The 18,873-nt window shown below is 38.3% G+C and overlaps 1 protein-coding gene across 1 annotated transcript in view; it reads left to right on the plus strand.

Moving 5' to 3' along the window:
- The window catches only part of CLEC16A (C-type lectin domain containing 16A), an 81,924-nt gene that overhangs the window by 50,540 nt on the left and 12,511 nt on the right, over positions 1-18,873 (plus strand). Inside the window, 3 exon segments of the mRNA XM_032197720.1 lie at positions 781-932; positions 1,587-1,791; positions 2,581-2,748. Of these exon segments, the coding sequence (XP_032053611.1) occupies positions 781-932; positions 1,587-1,791; positions 2,581-2,748 (525 nt within the window).

Genomic DNA, 18,873 nt, shown 5'->3' on the forward strand with positions numbered 1-18,873 from the left:
TGGGTGTAAAAAATAGGATTTAGTCACTTCTCAAGAACTATGGGTTTGAACTGGTATGCATACAATGAGGAGGTTTGGAAAGGAAGGGAGGGAACTCTTTTTTGAGATCTGTAGTTTAAAGGGGCTTTCACTGTAATGGTTAAAAGAGGATATGATTATTCAGTGTAAATGTACAATGTGGGTGGGTAAAGGAAAAGATATAACCTCATTTAACTAATGGCAAAAAGTGCAATTTACCATGAAAGTCCATGTAGTCTTGAAGTTGGAAGGCTTCCAACAGTCAGAGGAGTAACTCTTCAGGCTTCTAGAAATGGAACTTGCCTCAGATTGGAGCCTAAGTTTATCAAGAAGTAGATATAATTACCTGCAGATATGTTGGACAGTATCTGTGGCCTTTCAACAAGACTCGAGACTTCTGTTAAGTAAAAGAAATCAACATGGTGCAATTTTACCGCTGAAGTGAAGTGACCTTTTATACTAAAAGATAATGAAAGAAGTGTGTTGTAATGTACATCTTATGAGTAGCTCTTAGCTTGTGTTGTAAAGATGATTGCACTTGTATATATTATATGGTCCAGACCCAGGACTGTCTGAACGTGGTTCAGGGCAGCCTTCTCTAGGTGGCCCTGCTTGAGCAGCAGGGTTAGACCAGATGAACTCTAGAGGTCCTTCCAACCTCAACCGTTCCATGATTTTTGTATTCAAGTTGTTTTCATATAAAACCACCAAAACCCAGAATCATTAAATTATGTAGCTATATAACTTTTTTCCTTCTTTCAGATAACAGTGATCTAATTGCTTGTACAGTCATAACAAAAGATGGAGGTCAAGTTCAAAGATTCCTGGCTGTGGATATTTACCAGATGAGCTTGGTTGAGCCAGATGTTGCCAGACTTGGCTGGGGAGTAGTTAAGTTTGCAGGCCTTTTGCAGGTAAGAGGCTTTAATCTTAGCACTGTATTTTCTTAGCTGAAAATCTCTATTTATGTAGGATAAATAGTAATAACAAAATTAGTTTATATATTTAAGGTTCGTGCCCTGCTTGCCTATTTCTTCTCTTACTAGTCTTTTTATGTTCCTGCCTTTAAACTATTCTTGTTTTTCTGAAGATGTTTTTATAGACAACTGGAGGCACACTTAAAAATGTGGTAACTTCCCCAGTATACGTTGGGGTATGTTCATTTGAACACTGAAATGATATAGAATTAGGATTGAGTCCCAGATGTTTTCCTTCAGTGTCACAGTAATGAACCTTCTCAGTGTTCTGAACATCGTACAAGGGTAGAGAAGGTGACAGTTTGCAACTTCAGAATTATTTGTGCTTATCTAATTGATTTTAAAAACTTTAGAAAGTTTGTCGTTAACATTGGCTAAAGAGACATATGTCTCCTGAAAATTCTGTATGCTCAAATAATTGCATTTTAAAATTACTTAATCTTTAGGAGTGCCATTTACTGCAGAACTGAATTTCAGGATTGTACAACTTGCATAGTTTTTTTTTTTTATTGTTGTTATTTTTAAAAACCTGGAAACTGTTTTAAAATGCTAACTTTTTTCATTAGCTATTTGCCCTCTCTTTCTGTTCAGGATATGCAGGTGACAGGAGTGGAAGATGACAGTAGAGCTCTGAACATAATAATTCATAAACCTGCTTCAAGCCCTCATTCTAAGCCCTTTCCTATCCTTCAAGCAACCTTTATTTTTTCTGATCACATTCGCTGCATTATTGCAAAACAACGTCTTGCAAAAGGTCGTATCCAAGCTCGGCGTATGAAAATGCAGAGAATAGCAGGTAAACAGTTACTTTGAAATGATTCTGAGAAATGAAACTTACGTGTCATAGCAAGTCACCCTGTGATGTAAGGTTAGAAAAAATATGTTAGAAAACTGAGAAATGTGCACAGAACTGCAAACCAGTGTCTAGTTTCCAAGGAAGGGATCACATATGATGGTGTTAATTATAATGATTAATGCTTGGGTGTTGTAGTGACGAGCATTCTAAAATGTTAAGAAGAGTATCAGCAGCTAGATTTTTGTGTTTAGAGGAAATACATGTGAAGAAATGAAAGAGAGTTACTTCAAGTAATCAGCAAAGAGTCTGATACAAGTGTAATACAAGTCTATTTTGATACCTAAAATTTTAGATTGAAGTGCCTTGCAAAGGCATTTTTTTTTGCCAGTTTAAAGCAGTTTGTCCTTTGTCCATTGCTTTCTGCAATGTTCACTTATAACTATGAATGGTTTTACCCATATGGTGAAAAATGGAAGGTGGTGGTTTGTTTTTTAAAAAACTCCTTGCATTCCACAAACTATACTAGGAGTTGACTGTTTCCTTGTTTCTGCCCACTTGTATTCTGGAGCTTAGTGTTACCATGGTGTGAACAACAATGATAGAAAAAGTTGCCAGAAATCTTTTCTCCTTTTCCAGTGCAATTGCAACTGCAATTAAGAGGTAAATGCAAGCAAGTTAAACAGTCTGGTGTAGTCTTGAGATTCTGGGCAAGCTATTGATTTTATTTGATCTACTTGTTCTTTTATGTATTTTTGAGTAACAACAACTATCACTTATAATTAAACATAGCTCTCCTGGATCTTCCTGTTCAGCCTTCAACTGAAGTTATGGGTTTTGGACACAGCTCTGCAGCTGCATCCCAACACCTTCCATTTAGATTTTATGATCAGGCGCGACGTGGTAGCAGTGATCCTACAGTGCAACGCTCTGTTTTTGCATCTGTTGATAAAGTTCCAGGTAAGATCAGCATTAATTACCATGAAATTCCTGATGTGTTTCAAATAAATCAAAGAAGCTCGCTTTGAAAGTTCTAACTAGACTCCTTTTGAAGAAAAGTTTGCTATAAACTGTATACCAAAGAATGAAAACAGCTTGTTTACATGTTTAGTGGAAGGTCTTCTCCCTGAAGCGTGGCAAATGCCTTTTAAATTAGTTTGATTGTAATTTATCTGTCTTTTTATCATATCAATACTTATTTTTTAAAAAAGATTAACAAATGTTTAGAAATGCTCTGACAGCTACCCCTTAAGTAGTGATTATCTCATGTCTATTGCAGGATGACTAGCGTAGCCAGGGGTCGTAACTCAGACTCCTTGTCCTAGTTCTCCCTTAGAGATGTGAATGCAAGCACATTTGTAACTCATGGTCACGGCCTTATCATATGCCTTAAATTTGTTTTTCTCAGAATTCATATTATTATTAAAAGTCTGCTGGTCCAATGTTAAAAAGCTTGTTTTTAAGCTTGACTATTTTATTTCTGAAATAGCAATTTAGTCATAGTTGACTACTTGTGTTCTGAGTGCAAGGACTGAGAACAGATCTGTTGTACAGTCAAACGGTTCAGTATGGTTCAACCTTTGAATTTTACCTTAAATAAGGCTGGGAAGTCTTTGTCTTAGCAGAAAGCTTCCTGAGTCTTTACATCAAGATTCTGTAAGAATAGTTGATAAATGCAATAAAGTTTTCTGCACCCATGATATTAGGTGTTTACCAAAATGTAGAGATGACATCTGTACTTGGAAAGAAAAAAAAAATAGGTCTGTAGAAGGTGCTTCCATCCACAAAGCTTTACATCCACAGGCGTGTAACTGTTCAGATCTGTTGAGACGTGTATAGATATTGCAGCGTGTGTGTAGACGGAGGAAGGTACATATTCAATTTATGACTTGAATACAAGCCATTAATACATACAAATTGTTTATTGGATGTGAATTCAGTGGTTCTTCCTGTTATGTTCAGTTGTTTGAAACCTCAAATTTTGAGGCTTTAAAGGTCACAAGTTTGCAATAGCTGATAAAGCATTTATCAATAGCTGATAAAGCATTTAATTTAATAAAATTTAATTAAATTTTATTAAAAAAATTAATTTAATTAAAAAAAATAATTTAAAATTTAATTAAAATTAAATTTAATAGCTGATAAAGCATTTATCTACAAGCAGGGCCGGAGGGCAGACCCGGGAAACTGCAGGCCTGTCAGTTTGACCTCAGTGCCAGGAAAGCTCATGGAGCAGATCCTCCTGAGAGTCATCATGCAGCACTTGCAGGGGAAGCAGGCGATCAGGCCCAGTCAGCATGGCTTTATGAAAGGCAGGTCATGCCTGACGAACGTGATCTCCTCCTATGACAAAGTGACGCGCTGGGTGGATGAGGGAGAGGCTGTGGATGCGGTCTACCTTGACTTCAGCAAGGCTTTTGACACCGTCTCCCACAGCATTCTCCTCAAGAAACTGGCTGCTCTTGGCTTGGACTGGCGCACGCTTCGTTGGGTTAGAAACTGGCTGGATAGCCGGGCCCAAAGAGTCATGGTGAATGGAGCCAAGTCCAGTTGGAGGCCAGTCACTAGTGGCGTCCCCCAGGGCTTGGTGCTGGGGCCGGTCCTCTTTAATATCTTCATCGATGATCTGGACGAGGGCATCGAGTGCACCCTCAGTAAGTTCGCATATGACACCAAGTTAGGTGCGTGTGTCGATCTGCTTGAGGGTAGGAAAGCTCTACAGGAGGATCTGGATAGGCTGCACCGATGGGCTGAGGTCGACTGCATGAAGTTCAACAAGGCCAAGTGCCGGGTCCTGCACCTGGGGCGCAATAACCCCAAGCAGAGCTACAGGCTGGGAGAGGAATGGTTGGAGAGCTGCCAGGCAGAGAAGGACCTGGGAGTGATGGTGGATAGTCGGCTGAATATAAGCCATCAGTGTGCTCAGGTGGCCAAGAAGGCCAACGGCATCCTGGCTTGTATCAGGAACAGTGTGACCAGCAGGGCTAGGGAGGTGATCGTCCCCCTGTACTCAGCTCTGGTGAGGCCGCACCTCGAGTACTGTGTTCAGTTTTGGGCCCCTCGCTACAAGAAGGACATGGAGGTGCTTGAGCGGGTTCAGAGAAGGGCGACGAAGCTGGTGAGGGGCCTGGAGAACAAGTCCTACGAGGAGCGGCTGAGGGAGCTGGGCTTGTTCAGCCTGGAGAAGAGGAGGCTCAGGGGCGACCTTATCGCTCTCTACAGGTACCTCAAGGGAGGCTGTAGCAAGGTGGGGGTTGGTGTGTTCTCCCACGTGCCTGGTGACAGGACGAGGGGGAATGGGCTTAAGTTGTGCCAGGGGAGTTTTAGGTTAGATGTTAGGAAGAACTTCTTTACTGAAAGGGTTGTGAGGCATTGGAACAGGCTGCCCAGGGAAGTGGTGGAGTCACCATCCCTGGAGGTCTTTAAAAGACGTTTAGATGTAGAGCTTAGGGAAATGGTTTAGTGGGGACTGTTAGCGTTAGGTCAGAGGTTGGACTCGATGATCTTGAGGTCTCTTCCAACCTAGAAAATTCTGTTAAATTCTGTGAAAATTTAGTGAACATGAACAAGACAAATAACTTCCAGATTTCCAAGATGCTCAATTTTATTCAGTCATGGAGAAGTTTGGAAAATACTAAAATTGCTTTTTTTTTTTTTTTCAGACTGCCCTTACAACAGATTTTGTAATTTGTATTTGCAAGAGCTGAACTAAACATACAACTCCAGAATGAGACTTTTGGGAAAAAATTAGCCTTAGGAGGACAAGTAGTAGCTGGGTGTGTATTCCAGGTGTGTTGTGAGCAATATATCCATGGCAGCTTCTCCAAATACACTGGAAGTGCCTTAATGCTTTGTCATCATTTACAAACTGAATTAGTTTGAATCATCATGTTTCTAATACTCAGTATTTATGCAACATATCTGTCAGTTGTGCATAGGTCCATCTTAAAGTTATCAGCAGTTTCTCACCAGTCTGTAAAGACAGCTTGGATACTGTGCATTGCTTCATCTACTTCAGAGCTAACAAGACAGAAAAGGGCCACAACTACTCTTAAAACATTAGCTTGGAATTGGGATTAAAGGGATGATTCTAAGTCAGTCCTGTTTTTTTTGTTTTTTTTTTTTTTTTTTCTGTTTTAATTCCCTATTTTCTATTTCAAAAATTGATCTCTGAGAAGCTATTAATTCAGATGGTGAAGTTTTCTCCTTTGGGATTGAGTCATTTTGAAGTTGTATCGCTTTGAAACTGCTTAATTTTGCTCTATTAGTACAAATTAACGTAATCTTGTTACTACTAGCTGCCAGTCATTTGACAAAACTCAGCATTTCTCTTTTAATGTGATTCACAGATCAAAAAATCCAAATCCTCTACTTAGAAAATAGATGTTCTAGTGCCTTATGTCTGACTCGGAGATCAACTTGCCTGAGTGCTGAGCATGGAGAAGAGAAATCAAAAGCTTTCAGATTGCTGGTCGTATATCTCAAAAGTCGAGTTCATCATGTATGATGGGAATGTATTTCCTTGTTTGACTTCAGACTTTCATGGAAAAGGTGTGGTTGGAAAGATGCCAGCTTTACAGAATCAACCTTCTGTAAGAGGAGTGTAGTCATAACAAGTGACATCATCTGCTGATTTGGGGGGGGGAGGGGAGAGAGTGGGGAGACAACAGGCCAGTTGATTCAAACAGTTGTATACTTACTTTGATCTCCAGGAACTGAAGATTTTCAAAGTATGCACATACAAATCCAGAGAAAAAAGTATTTTGAATCTTTCGTTTGGTAACAGCTATGACAAATCACTCAAACAACATGAAGTTTTTCAAATCCCACATTTTTGGAAGGCATTTTGTAGCAGCCAGTAGTAACATACAGATGTGCTAATATATTGTTTTACATCCGATTACAAAATGCATATCAAATACCCCTACCATCTCAATTTTGCTGATGAATGAATGAGGATTCCCAGTTCCACATGATTTTGCTTTGAATTCGTTCATATTTATCCCTTAATCAGGCCCGGAATTATTTTTACTTTAAGAGAAAAGTTTTATAATTCAGTTAAGGTACAAGCTTCCTTTTTTCGTTTCTTAATGCTACAACTTTCAGTGATGTTTGACTTTTGCAAAGCTCGTATAGTATATGAGAAACGCAACAGCAGTAGAAAGTTGATTTGATTATACTTTGTAAGAAAAAGGTTAAGCTTTCCCTGGTGATGGTGTATTTGTTTTTTTTTGTGGATTTAAAGGAGAGTTTTTGGCAATAATTTTAGAAAACTAATCATCTCTTTTGAGTAGGACAGTGTTACCTGTCAAAGCTTTGCAGCTAGAGTGATCTAAGAAATTGTCAACATTATTGTTTTAATTCCTCCTGCAAATGGCACTCAGTTTGGAGAATTTTAGTGTAACTAATTGAATTCTCTAAACTTCCCTTCTCAATGATTTTTAAAGTTCTAAGACCACTTATTTCAGTGCTCTCTGGTACATTTTCTGTGTCATATGGCACGTAGTGCTGTACATACACATGTACATGGTCTGTTCTGAAAGTAGTAGGACTCATTTAAAAAAATAAATAAATAAAAATTATTCATGAGAATAGAATAAACGATTAGAATTTTTCAAAGTAGCACCCTTCTGCACCTACACACTGCTGCCAACGAGTTTTCCAGTTTTCGTATGCCTCCAGGAACGCCTGGACCAGAATTCTGTTTAGCTCCCTCGTCACAGCCTCTTGAAGCACCTCTACTGATGCGTGATGCTTCCCCTTGAGTGTCGATTTTATTCTCGGGAATAGAAAAAAGTCTGGTGGGGCCAAGTCGGGGCTGTAGGGGGCCTGAGGCTGCGTTGCCACCTTGTGCTGGGCAAGATACTCCACTACGCGGAACTCTGTGTGGCTCGGCACGTTGTCATGGTGCAGCTGCCAATTGTTGACGATGGCTGGGTGGACACGAGCAATACGTTTTTGCAGTCTTGTGAGGACTTCCACGTAAAAAAATGCATTAACTGTTTGTCCAGGTGGTACAAACTCTTTGTGGATGACTCCATGTTGATCAAAAAAGCAAATGAGCATGGACTTTTGCTTGGATTTGCTCATTCTTGCTTTCTTGGGGCATGGGGAAGCAGGGGTGTGCCATTCCGTGCTCTGCCGCTTACTCTCCGGGTCGTATTCAAACACCCACGTCTTGTCATCGGTCACTACATTGTCTAAAAAGTCGGGCTCCTCATTCACATGATGAAGAAGATCCTGGCAGATCACTTTCAGGTTGGCCTTTTGCTCCTCTGACAACACTCACGGCACAAACTTCACACACGCTTTCCTCATGGCTAAGTTTTCTTTCACCATCTCAAAAACTTGGGTTTGAGGAATGCTCAAGTCATCAGCAATCATTCTGATACTCATCCTGCGATCACGGTTCAGTAAATTTTTCACTTGCGACACATTTTTGTTGGTCTTGCTGGTCGAAGGGCGTCCGGAGTCCACTCTTCCACTCTTTCCCTACCTTCTCGGAACAGCTTGTGCCACTGAAAAACACCCGATTTACCCATGGCAACATCACCATAGGCCTCCTTAATCATGTTGTGAGTCTCTTTGCCCATTTTATCAAGCTTTACACAAAATTTGATTGCGTATCGCTGCTCCAGTAAGTGCTCCATGATTCTCCGTGATGAGGCATTTTGACAGGTGTTCACAGTACAAGCGATCTGCTCTCTTCAATGGCCGACAGCCGACTGCCGATTTTTCCCAGCGTTCCCAATATCCCCCTCCACCGATCCTGCGCGCGCAGACCGCCTCTCACCAGCCCGTTCGCCCAGGAAAAAGCCAGTCCTACTACTTTCAGAACAGACCATGTATATATATATATATATAGTGCTGTACTTTTCCAGGGAGCATGCAGTTAGCTCATTGCAGTCAAACTGTGCTCGACGTTGCTTTTTAATTTTTAGGTCTGAAGTTAAAATCTGTTTTTAAAGTTCTTCCTGTTACTTGGGTGGATGTGGGGAGAAATGGTAATAGTTTAAAACTGGGTTTTGTGGAAGTTGGGTGAAAAGTGGCATATAACAGACCATGCCTCAGTGCATCCTTCTTAACACCCTTTATAAATCACGGGTTATGCAATTGCTGTTACTCATCCCTAATGACTGGCCTTAAAAGCTTGGCTGTTATTATGAAAGAAGAACAGAGGCAAAGTCCTTCACTTGATCAATTTTATCATGAAGCCATAGCTATGTATACACTTCAGGGTCTGTTTTAGGTTAATGCCCATGCCAGAATGTTAGAGTGCTTCAGAGACAGCGTAGTTGGCTGGTCACCATCTCATATATTACTTATGTATTCATATGATGCTTTTGAAGCACTCTTCAAGTAAACAATTACATTGTTTTCAAAGAAAAAAAGTAGAATTGGTAGGTCTCCTGTAAACATAGGTCTTATGTTTAAAGTAAATTGATTGTTCTCCGGGCAAACTCAAATATCAGTTTCAAATACAAGTTCTATGCTGATATTTATATGCTCAGTGTGTGGTGAAAGCCTGTATTAACATATCTAAATATTTTTAACAGCTACGGTTGTTTTCCTGCTGTGAACCTGTTTTTCAAAAAACAAATTAAATCCATAGATGTCTCTTTCTATTTTCTCCTTTGTTAATACTGTAAAATATGCTGAAAATATTCAGATTCAAGGCAAAAAGGTTCAAGAAAAAATAGTGTAAATATTAGCCGTTACAAACAAAGTATGACTATCTTTCAGTTTTAAAATCTGGAGGAAGAAAAATGGGCTCCTTTTAAAGCTTTATCCCCCCTTTAAATGAGGAGGGGGGAGGTAGGTGAGAGTTTATGTAAAGTTTGCATTGCTTCCTGAAAATAGTTCTAGGAAAGCTTAAATACCAAGTATTGTTTAAGCAGTGTTTGAGATTGCTTGGATATGGATATACATGTATAGCCGAACTAAAATTTTCTTTACCTATAATTCACTAGAAGCATATTATACACTCTAAAAATGTTCTTCTTTGGCAAGCCCTACAGGTGGGCATAAGATCATAGATTATTTTTTTTTTAATTAATAGGAAGGCATTCTTGACATGTTTATAACCCTTCAGAATTTAATCACTGTATCCATCCACATTAAGGAAACAGATTCTTTTGATCACAGGTGATGAGCATCTGCACTTCTTACTAATTTTATGAATTGCTCAGCACATTTGAATGCTGTATACAAGTTATTTTGGAACTGTGTTATAGGACTGATCAACCCTTCCACGTTTGTCATCAACCACAACCACCACAGGAACATCAGATTGGGGTATTTTACTTCAGTACTAAACTGAAGTTTGGAACATCTGGACTGGATTCTGAATAATTCTAATTTTCTAATGAATGGAAACATTTTAGAAACATTTTATGTCACTATTTAATTTTTTAAATTTTTTCAATTTTTTTCAAAGGGACAGATGTATTGCTTTTTGTTGGTTTGCTGGAAATGTGGTCTATTGCATCAAGGCAAGTGGGTTCATTAGTTATGTTTTAGTGCCTGTTAATATGTCTTGAGATATACAAGGCACCTGCATGGGGCTGGCAGATACCTTACGTGACCTGTGGGATGGAGCCAGCCCCATCTGAAGGAGCAGCAGCAGCCCTTGCTTTCAGCAAAGCGCAGCCAGGTGACAGCAGTAAACAAAACGGAACAAAGGAGTTCAACGTGAGAACTAGTGTGAGATGTTTCAAGTGTCCCATGCAGCAGGATTCTGGGATGTAGTTGCTTTTGTTTCCCATTTTTTAAATTCCTTTGTACTAATAATTCCTTTACGAGAATAATGGGAGCTAACTGTTTATCACCTCAGCTTGTTTTTTTCTGATTAATATTCTGTGAACCATCCCAAGTTTGATATTTAGTTATGGCTGCTGCTTTAAATGACCCAACTCTACTTCCTTTTTTTTCTATCTACTTACGTTGTCTGGTCATCAGATTTGAGGTATGAGCTAAATGCTATTCTTCCTATCATCAGAATGATCTGGAACAAAATCACTTCTGTACAGAGGTATTCAAGCAGAAGTGGCTAATAGGGTAATTTGACAGCACTAAGATTACACAAGATACAGCAAACATGATTTATTTAATACGAATTACTATTCATGTGCAAGGAATTGAAGATACTATTGACACTGAGTTAAATATGCAGAAGTGCTAGTTTTTTTTTTTTTTTTTTTGATAAACAGGAGTGGAAACAGAATCTTTCCCATTTACAGTTTGGGAAATCTACTATTTACAAGGATTAATTTTAGTAAAAATCAGCACTTTATAATATCTCCCCATATTCTGAGAGAGACTGAGAATTCTGGGCTCTTGTATTACAGTGCTGATGTGCTTTTTGAATTAACTCATTAACTTTTCATCTTAACAGTATGCCATTTGAACTACAGCAGTTATTGCCATTTCTCAGAGTTTGATGGAAGAAATTGTGGCATACTTAACCAATGAGTTCCTTTGTACATTAAGGGACAGCTAAAATAAATGTCTCAGTGAAGTATCACTCGTGGTGAGGATGTTCTGGCAAGGCGTATCAGCTGGGGCAGAGAATCAAGTCCTGATGACTGTTCTAGAAACTAGTTGCTTAAGTACACTGAATTGATGAGAAGGATTGTGAATAAAGCTACAGTCATCATGTATTGTCATTGCATGGCAAAATGGGGAGACTAAGAATGTCATTTTATCATTTTTTTTAATGCTGGTTAAAGTATCGGTGGCTACTGGCAATTGAGCTCCATGTAACCAATTTGTTTTGTATATTTTTTTCCTAATGGAAAAACTTCTTACTGTTAATAGTTATTCTTCAGCTCTATGAGGCTGTAAGTGGATTTCTTAGATTTAAACAATCTCTTCAGACTGAAGTGCATCATTTTTCTGAGGCAGAACAGCACTTTGTAAAGGTGGAGAGTATTGCAATACCAGAAGTATTCTGGTGTTTGGTGTGAAATTTGCTGTTACATAGAACATAGCAAAAGGGTGACTGTTGATACATAGCTTATGAAGGAAACACTGTCTTGTGAAATGTTGTGATTAGGGAAATAAGATCTTCTGCAAGGAACTGGGAAGGTGCATCTTTACAGTAATACCTTAGTCATAAATAGCAAGTTCTGTTGGAGCAGAATCATGACTATCGGAAAGGAAATAGTTGTGTTTGTAACTAAGCTTTATTACAACTGGAAGTCATAAAGTAGTGACAAAGGCACCTCTGGAAGCTCTTGGGTATTGTTTTAATTCCTGTAGCCATGATTAATTCTGCTCACCTTTCTTCTGCAGATTTTTCCTGGAAGAATTTCCTGGTTAGAATATTTGTTCTTGGTCAATGGTTTCCATTTACAGTATTTTGAGTGATTAAGACTTACCTTTCCCTCCCCTCAATTACCTTCTACAAGCATACTTAAAATCCCTCATCAGCAGTTGTATTGTTCTTTTTTAAAAGAAAAAAAAAAATTGAATATTTTCCCATTAGCAAATTCAGTGATTTCTTGACATGTTTCATCTTAATTTTTTGTAATGGGTGTTCATTTTTGCTGTATCCTTTTCCCATCGTCCTGTGTTGAGATACTTGTACTTGGACATTAGTGTTTTCCTTTCCTGTAATGAACAAAGTAAGGAACTCTTCTATCTCACAAACTGATCATTGGAAGCTTTGTACTTCAAGAACAGGAGTGCTGCAAGAAATAAAACGTTATGTAGCTTATAAAAGAAACAAAATTTGATAAATTTGGACAGATTACAGCAAAATATCCAGAATGCCCTCATGAGATATTGGCAAAACTCAAATTGAAGGCATACTTCCCTCTGATTATTCACCCCTCACACCTTGCTTACTGGTTGGCACATGCCTTTATTTTAAAAAGTGTTCTATATTATATAGCTGAGTATGCTTGTCCTGTTCTAATGATGTAAAATGTTAACATGGGTAGGTGTGCTGCCACCTGAACTCGAGAGCTCACTGACTCTTACTCGCTGTAACGATTTAAATTCTTATGTATGGAATTTTTATGAAGCTTCATCTTATTTGTGTATACCAGCTGAAAGCATTTCCCTCCTGTTTATATTCACATTAAGCGAACTGAATCATGGAAATGCTCTGCAGTTCAGTGCAGAGTTCAAAATGTTGACTTAGAGTGAAGTCTAATACAATAACCACCTGGGTATTGCATACACAGGAAGCTGTTCTTTAGAACAGCGATGAAGAATGCAAGGTTGAAAACTACTATATTTTTGTGAATCCATACGCTTTCTTGATAGTTTTAATTATAGATTTTTACTTATTTATCCACATATTTTATGAGTGATTTTGCTATTTTAACAAATATACTACAATTAATATATTGTCAAAATAATAATAGTATTACCCTAATCAGCTGGACAGCAATATTTAAGTATTTCATTATTCTGGAATTTGAAATCATGATCGGCAGTCCTGACTCCTTATATTTACTATTAATATATCCCTGTATGTTTATATTACAGTGGTGTCATAATGTAAATTCCAGCGTTACAAACTGTTCAAAATCCTGTTTATAAGTAGCTATGGCTAATATATACACACAAAAAAATGCAACGTATATGTGTTTTTTTCTTTGGAGAATTTGAAGATGAATACGTGCAAATACCAAGAAAACTCTCTAAGACAGCCTTATGTGGGAGTCGGTGTAAGCCAAGGAAACACGAAAAAGGGATGTCTATTCTGCCTTGAGTGCTAAAGAAGTGATGAGCATTAACTTGCTATAAAACACAATGGAATGACAGTCATGCTTTATTTTTCACCTTTCCAATTATGCATGATGCTACAGCAAGGGAATAATTCTGAGTAAGGGGTGCTGTGAATCTGGAATTTATATGAAATTATCAGCTAAACTCTTCCAAAATGATTTGAAGAAAGCAAGCAGTGTTTCTAAAATAGTACTAAAATACCAAAGTCTTTTGAACTAACTTGTTTTGCTGCTTGTTTGTCTGCCACAAGATTATTATTAAAATTCTTCCTGAAAGACCACACTGAAACTCAGTAGTTTTTCAAAGTGTCTTTTATGGGAAATGATTGAATGGACACAGGAAGAGAAGGATAACGGCATTGCTGAAAAATCTGTCAAACCTAAACAGAGGTTCTCAGAAACAACTGCTTGCAATTGTTGTATTGTTGATTGCTTTTTCCATTCTGTTCCCTAGTATTATTCAACATTTTTGCTAGTGCAAACTCTAAATGTAAAATCATGATGAATGCCTTAGGATTGGTGCATTTACACATAATTATCCCTTGTATATGAAACTTTTAAATGCTTTTCTGATTCTTAATTTCACTCTGCTGTTGGCAAAGTTTTGTCTTTTTTGTTCCTTTTGTTTCTTGTACCTTATGCAGGGAGCCTCTACACTGTACTTTTCCAGAAACTATTATCTTGATTCTGATCTGACCTCAGAATTACAGCTTTTAGGAAGTAAATTATGTGACATTGAAAATAAAAAGTTAAACATGCATTTGATGCTTGCAAAAACTTGGCAAAAAAAAAAAGTTCTGAAAACAGAGCAGGATTAGAATGCTGCTTTCATAAGCAGCATGGGACTTTTTTCGTTCAGAAATTACCTATGTGGAGATGGGCATGGTGTGCTTACTTAGAGTAAATTTTTCTCTTTTAAATTACTGACGTAAAATAACTGCAACAAATAGGGATCCACCCTACCCAGGATATGCCTCTAGAATCCCAGTTCTTATATAATCATCCATCCTTGGAGGTATTTAAGAGATGTGGGGCATGGCATTAAGGAATGTGATGTAGCAATGGGATTCGAAAGGTTGGGTTGGCGTTTGGACTTGCTGATATTGAAGGTCGTTTCCAACATAAACAATTCTGTGATTTTGTTCTGTGATCTTCTGAAGAGAAATTGATTATCAGCTTGGATAGTTTGATTCCTTCAGTGTTAAAAGTCAGTAAGTTTTTAGACTTCTGTGTAATGACTGTAAATAGTTCTTACGGTGGTCAGAAAAAGCTGCCAATTTCTAGGTAGTGTTTTGGGGCTTGAGCTGGATCTATAGAGTTCAATCACCTGGAAGTGAAATCAGTGACAGTTTCCTCTGAAATGACAGTGTGCTATAAAAATATCTAGCTATTCTTGTCTTAAATCCCTACCAAAAATGGAACTACTTTAGGCTTGACATCTTTCCCTCAGCTCAAAATTGGTAAAATGTAATGAACTGCCATTTCGTGTTGACATAGGTGTAGGACAAAAATAACTGTATTTGTGCTTGCAACTGTGAAAAATTAATATTTGTGTAATGCACAAAGATTTAGCACAAGCGAAATCTATTTTGGGATTCCCCCATCTTCAGCAAGAGGGCAGATTTCAATTTCAATTTTCAGCTCAGCTGTCCTGCACAGCAGCCAGTCATGCAAATGTTGTTTGCTATCCCACCAGTTACTTTGGTAACTGGTTGTGGGTTGAGTTTCAGTACTCTCTTAAAATAAATTACAGCAAGAAATGATCTATTTTCATGGTGATCTGCTTACCAGAACAACTGAACCATAGATGGTTCATCAAATGCAACTAAAAGTGTTATATGGGGGCAGGAGAGAAAGGGAGTGGGAAACTCTTAAGCTGGGTGAACTGTCGAAGAAATAATACTTATTTAGGTGTATCTTTATTCATGTCTTCCAAGTGATTCAGTCGTTTCACATTTTTATGGCACTTTAAAAACTTTAAAAAACTATTGAGTTTCAGTGTGGCCTTTGAGGAAGAAGCTTAATAATCTTGTGCAAGCAAAACGAGCAGGGTTATGGGCACTCCAAGTTCTAGGGCCATGCAGATGAGTTTCTTTTGAATGTTTAGCCATTCTGAGTTCTGGTCATTTTACTGAGTGAGGAGAGTGCCCCTGGAAAAAGGTGACCTTGTATTTCATATAGTCATAAACACAGAAGTTTGGAGGCTGACACAAGCTGTTGTCTAGATATATTTTAGGAAAGTTCTGCATCCAGTCCTATATGATGCAATTTTATGTCCTATTCTACCATGTGCAGTTACTGCAGTTTGAAATAAATATTTACATTTTGACAGCACTAGAGAACATCTTGAGCCTTTATGAGCTTGTTCTTTAGCTTCCCAGGAAATCTGTCTGCCATCGCCTCTTGACTCGCAAGTTGACAAGTTCTTTTGTTAAATGTCACTTCTGTATGGACTGCAAAGAGTCCCTCCTGGATTCTCTTTTATCAAGGGCTGTTATTTTCAGCTATTGGGTCAGAAAACGTCATGTTTTCAGACAGCGTAAGTTACCTGCAGTTGCACAGACTGAAGGAGTCTGTACATATGGTGGCCAAAGAAGTAGTGCTTAAATATTTCCATTCAGGAAACATTTGCATGAAAACACACTAGGACTGTTGCTGTAAGATTGTCTTAGACCTGGTTGTGCATCAAGCAATGGATCTTGCTTTGGACTGGGGGAGTAATAAGGAGGGAAAGGGTTTTTGTAATATTTTTAGCAGTTTGGCCTTTATAGGAAAGAAGAGAACAAAGTTCTGCTTTGTGTTTATAGACCTCCTCTTGCTGTAGGGAATTGTCCAAGTGAAACTCTGTTTGAAGGAGAGGGCTACATTTTTTTTTTTGTTTATCTACATACAATAAGAAACTGCTGTTGTAGAATTTACCATTCCTGCTCTAGTTTAATCTGTTTCTAGTAGCAAGGAACATTATGGCATGAAAACCGGCTGTGCTGTCAGAGGTGGTTTCCTGAGAGTTTGCACTAGATTTACGGGTCTGCAAAGAGGAGCTGAAAAAGCAACCCTGTCATGACAGTTGTTTCATGGGAAGAAGGGAGAGAAATTGTAAGATAATTTGCAAACACATGCTTCGGTTTAAGAATTAAATCCATAAAACATGAGCTCTGTTCTGCAGAACCTTTGCACAAGTAGTCTTGCTGAATCAGGTCAGCTCCTCCTATATAGTTACAGTAGCACTGTCTGCTTTCTCCACTGTGGTGAGGATAGAAACTTCTCCTCCTTTGAAATAAAAACAGGGAAAACCTTTTGTGGATCTGGAATGCATTGCATGGGTGCAATCTTGTACAGCCCCAGGAACGAAACAAAATAAATTGATGTAAGCACTTTTCTACCAAAGGCACTAGTAGCTATTCCAAAAACATTTCTTTCACTTTAACAGATGGCTTTCTGTCTCCCTTGTGATCACAAGCCCATTGATTGTTCCTTGTTTCCCACCCTAACAGCTGTTTCCAAACACAAAGTATTGTGTAAGAAACCCAATGCATGTGTATTTAAAAATGTATATATCAGTGGCTCCAAGTGCCATAGATGTCCTTTGTTTGAGGTAGTTTAATTTGTGGCTAACTTCTTGCACATCATCAGGCGCTACTGTGTATAACCTCAATTTAATTTATCTCAATGGTTGTAGAAGATTGATGGCTTGGTTTCTGGCAGAAGAATAACGCATGGAACTATTTACATTTATGGAAGAATGAGGTGCTTATCAAACTGTTTTTTAACTAAAGTAGATGTCTCCTGGGACAGTGGTTATGTAATTCTTTCAATTGGTGATTATCTTGGTCTTGAGGAATAGTAGCTTAAAAGAAGAGAAAAAGCCTGGTGAAAGTGGCCTTCACCTATCTAGAATGATGATGCAAGGACTACAGCAGCTCAGACAGCATTGTGTTTCTGCAAGTGGTTTTGAGTCTAGATCTTGAATCCAAGGATGGGTGGTAGAAGGTAAGCGGTAGGACCACAAAGAAAGTCAAATTGCTAACTTAACTAGTATATATCAGCTTTTGTCTGCGTGACTTGCTTTCTCTATCCATTCTGACGTTTTTCCTTGTAATACAGCCTGTCAGTACATGTTGCTATTAAAATCATTTTCCTGATTTGCCATGTCTGTTTCAAAGCTTTCATATGCTTTTTGTAGTTAAAAAAAAAAAAAAAAAAAAAAAAAAACTACTTCTGGCTGCCTCCTGCCCAGAACCAGCGAACTGAAACCCCATACTGAACATTTGCTATAAAGGGTGAAACATCCATCCAGCACTCTGAGAGATTCCCTGTTTAAAAGAAGAATCAAGTATTGTTTGGTGCATTTGATTTTTCTCCTACCTGTCAGATTGTACTTCCCTTTTCAGGGTTCACTATACAGTGAAGATGGCAAGCACTATGTGGTGTTAGGTTAATCCTAGTGTACGTACATGTCGTGGCTACTGTCAGTAATTGAGGGAACTGCCAGTAAAAGGTAAACTTTCTCATTAATGATTTCCACAGGGCAGCGAGGAGGGCTGTAGAAGCAGCTAAGTGTCCTAGGTAGCAAATGACCCATAGCTCATGTTGAAGATATTTCTGTCACTGCAAGAAGCACGTCTGCTTCTGAAGAGCTGTTTATTCATCACTTCAGGTTTTGGTAACAAAAGCTTCCAAATGCTGGGAGGAATGTGTCAGTCAAAGGAAAGCCTTGCTGAACATAAAGGAGTTGCTCTAAGCACATTGTTGTGAGGAAAGTTGCTGAGTGAACCACAAGAGGAGTGTAATCTTCTAAAGAAAGCACGAGATGAACTAAGTATGAGCAGTGCAGTGGTGGTTGTCTTCGCTGGAATTGTGTGGGAAGGGCAGTTCATGAACTCCTCTCTAAAAGCATGTTAAAGTTCTAGGAGGTAGTTCCATGGTATTCTAAGTAGATGCTAGACCTTTAAAATCTCGATTCATGTATGTTTTCCTAATACTGATGTGATTCAAGATAATAATTGACTTCTGTAATAGCAAAACTATGAAAACTCTTAACTTAAAGTCAGCTGAAAAATCACATCCAAGGGAAAAATGTGCTCGGAAGAAATGTTGAAACCTGATATGGAATTCTTTTGGAAAAACAAGTGGAAAATGACAGTAATAACCTAAATTGTTACATGCCTTGAAGGAAAAAATCCTGTAATCTCATGTGAAAGGGTTGCAGGTTCTCAGTGATTTTGTTAACCACAGTGTGTTATTTATAGTGATCTGATACATCTTAGTCTGTAAGAAAGCTAGGTTGGGCAATGATCTAGCTCACATTTCACGTTCTATTTTTTAGCTTTGATATAAGCACTTCTTG

The sequence above is a fragment of the Aythya fuligula genome, chromosome 15, assembly GCF_009819795.1.
Source record: "Aythya fuligula isolate bAytFul2 chromosome 15, bAytFul2.pri, whole genome shotgun sequence".
In the NCBI taxonomy this organism is placed as follows: domain Eukaryota; kingdom Metazoa; phylum Chordata; class Aves; order Anseriformes; family Anatidae; genus Aythya; species Aythya fuligula.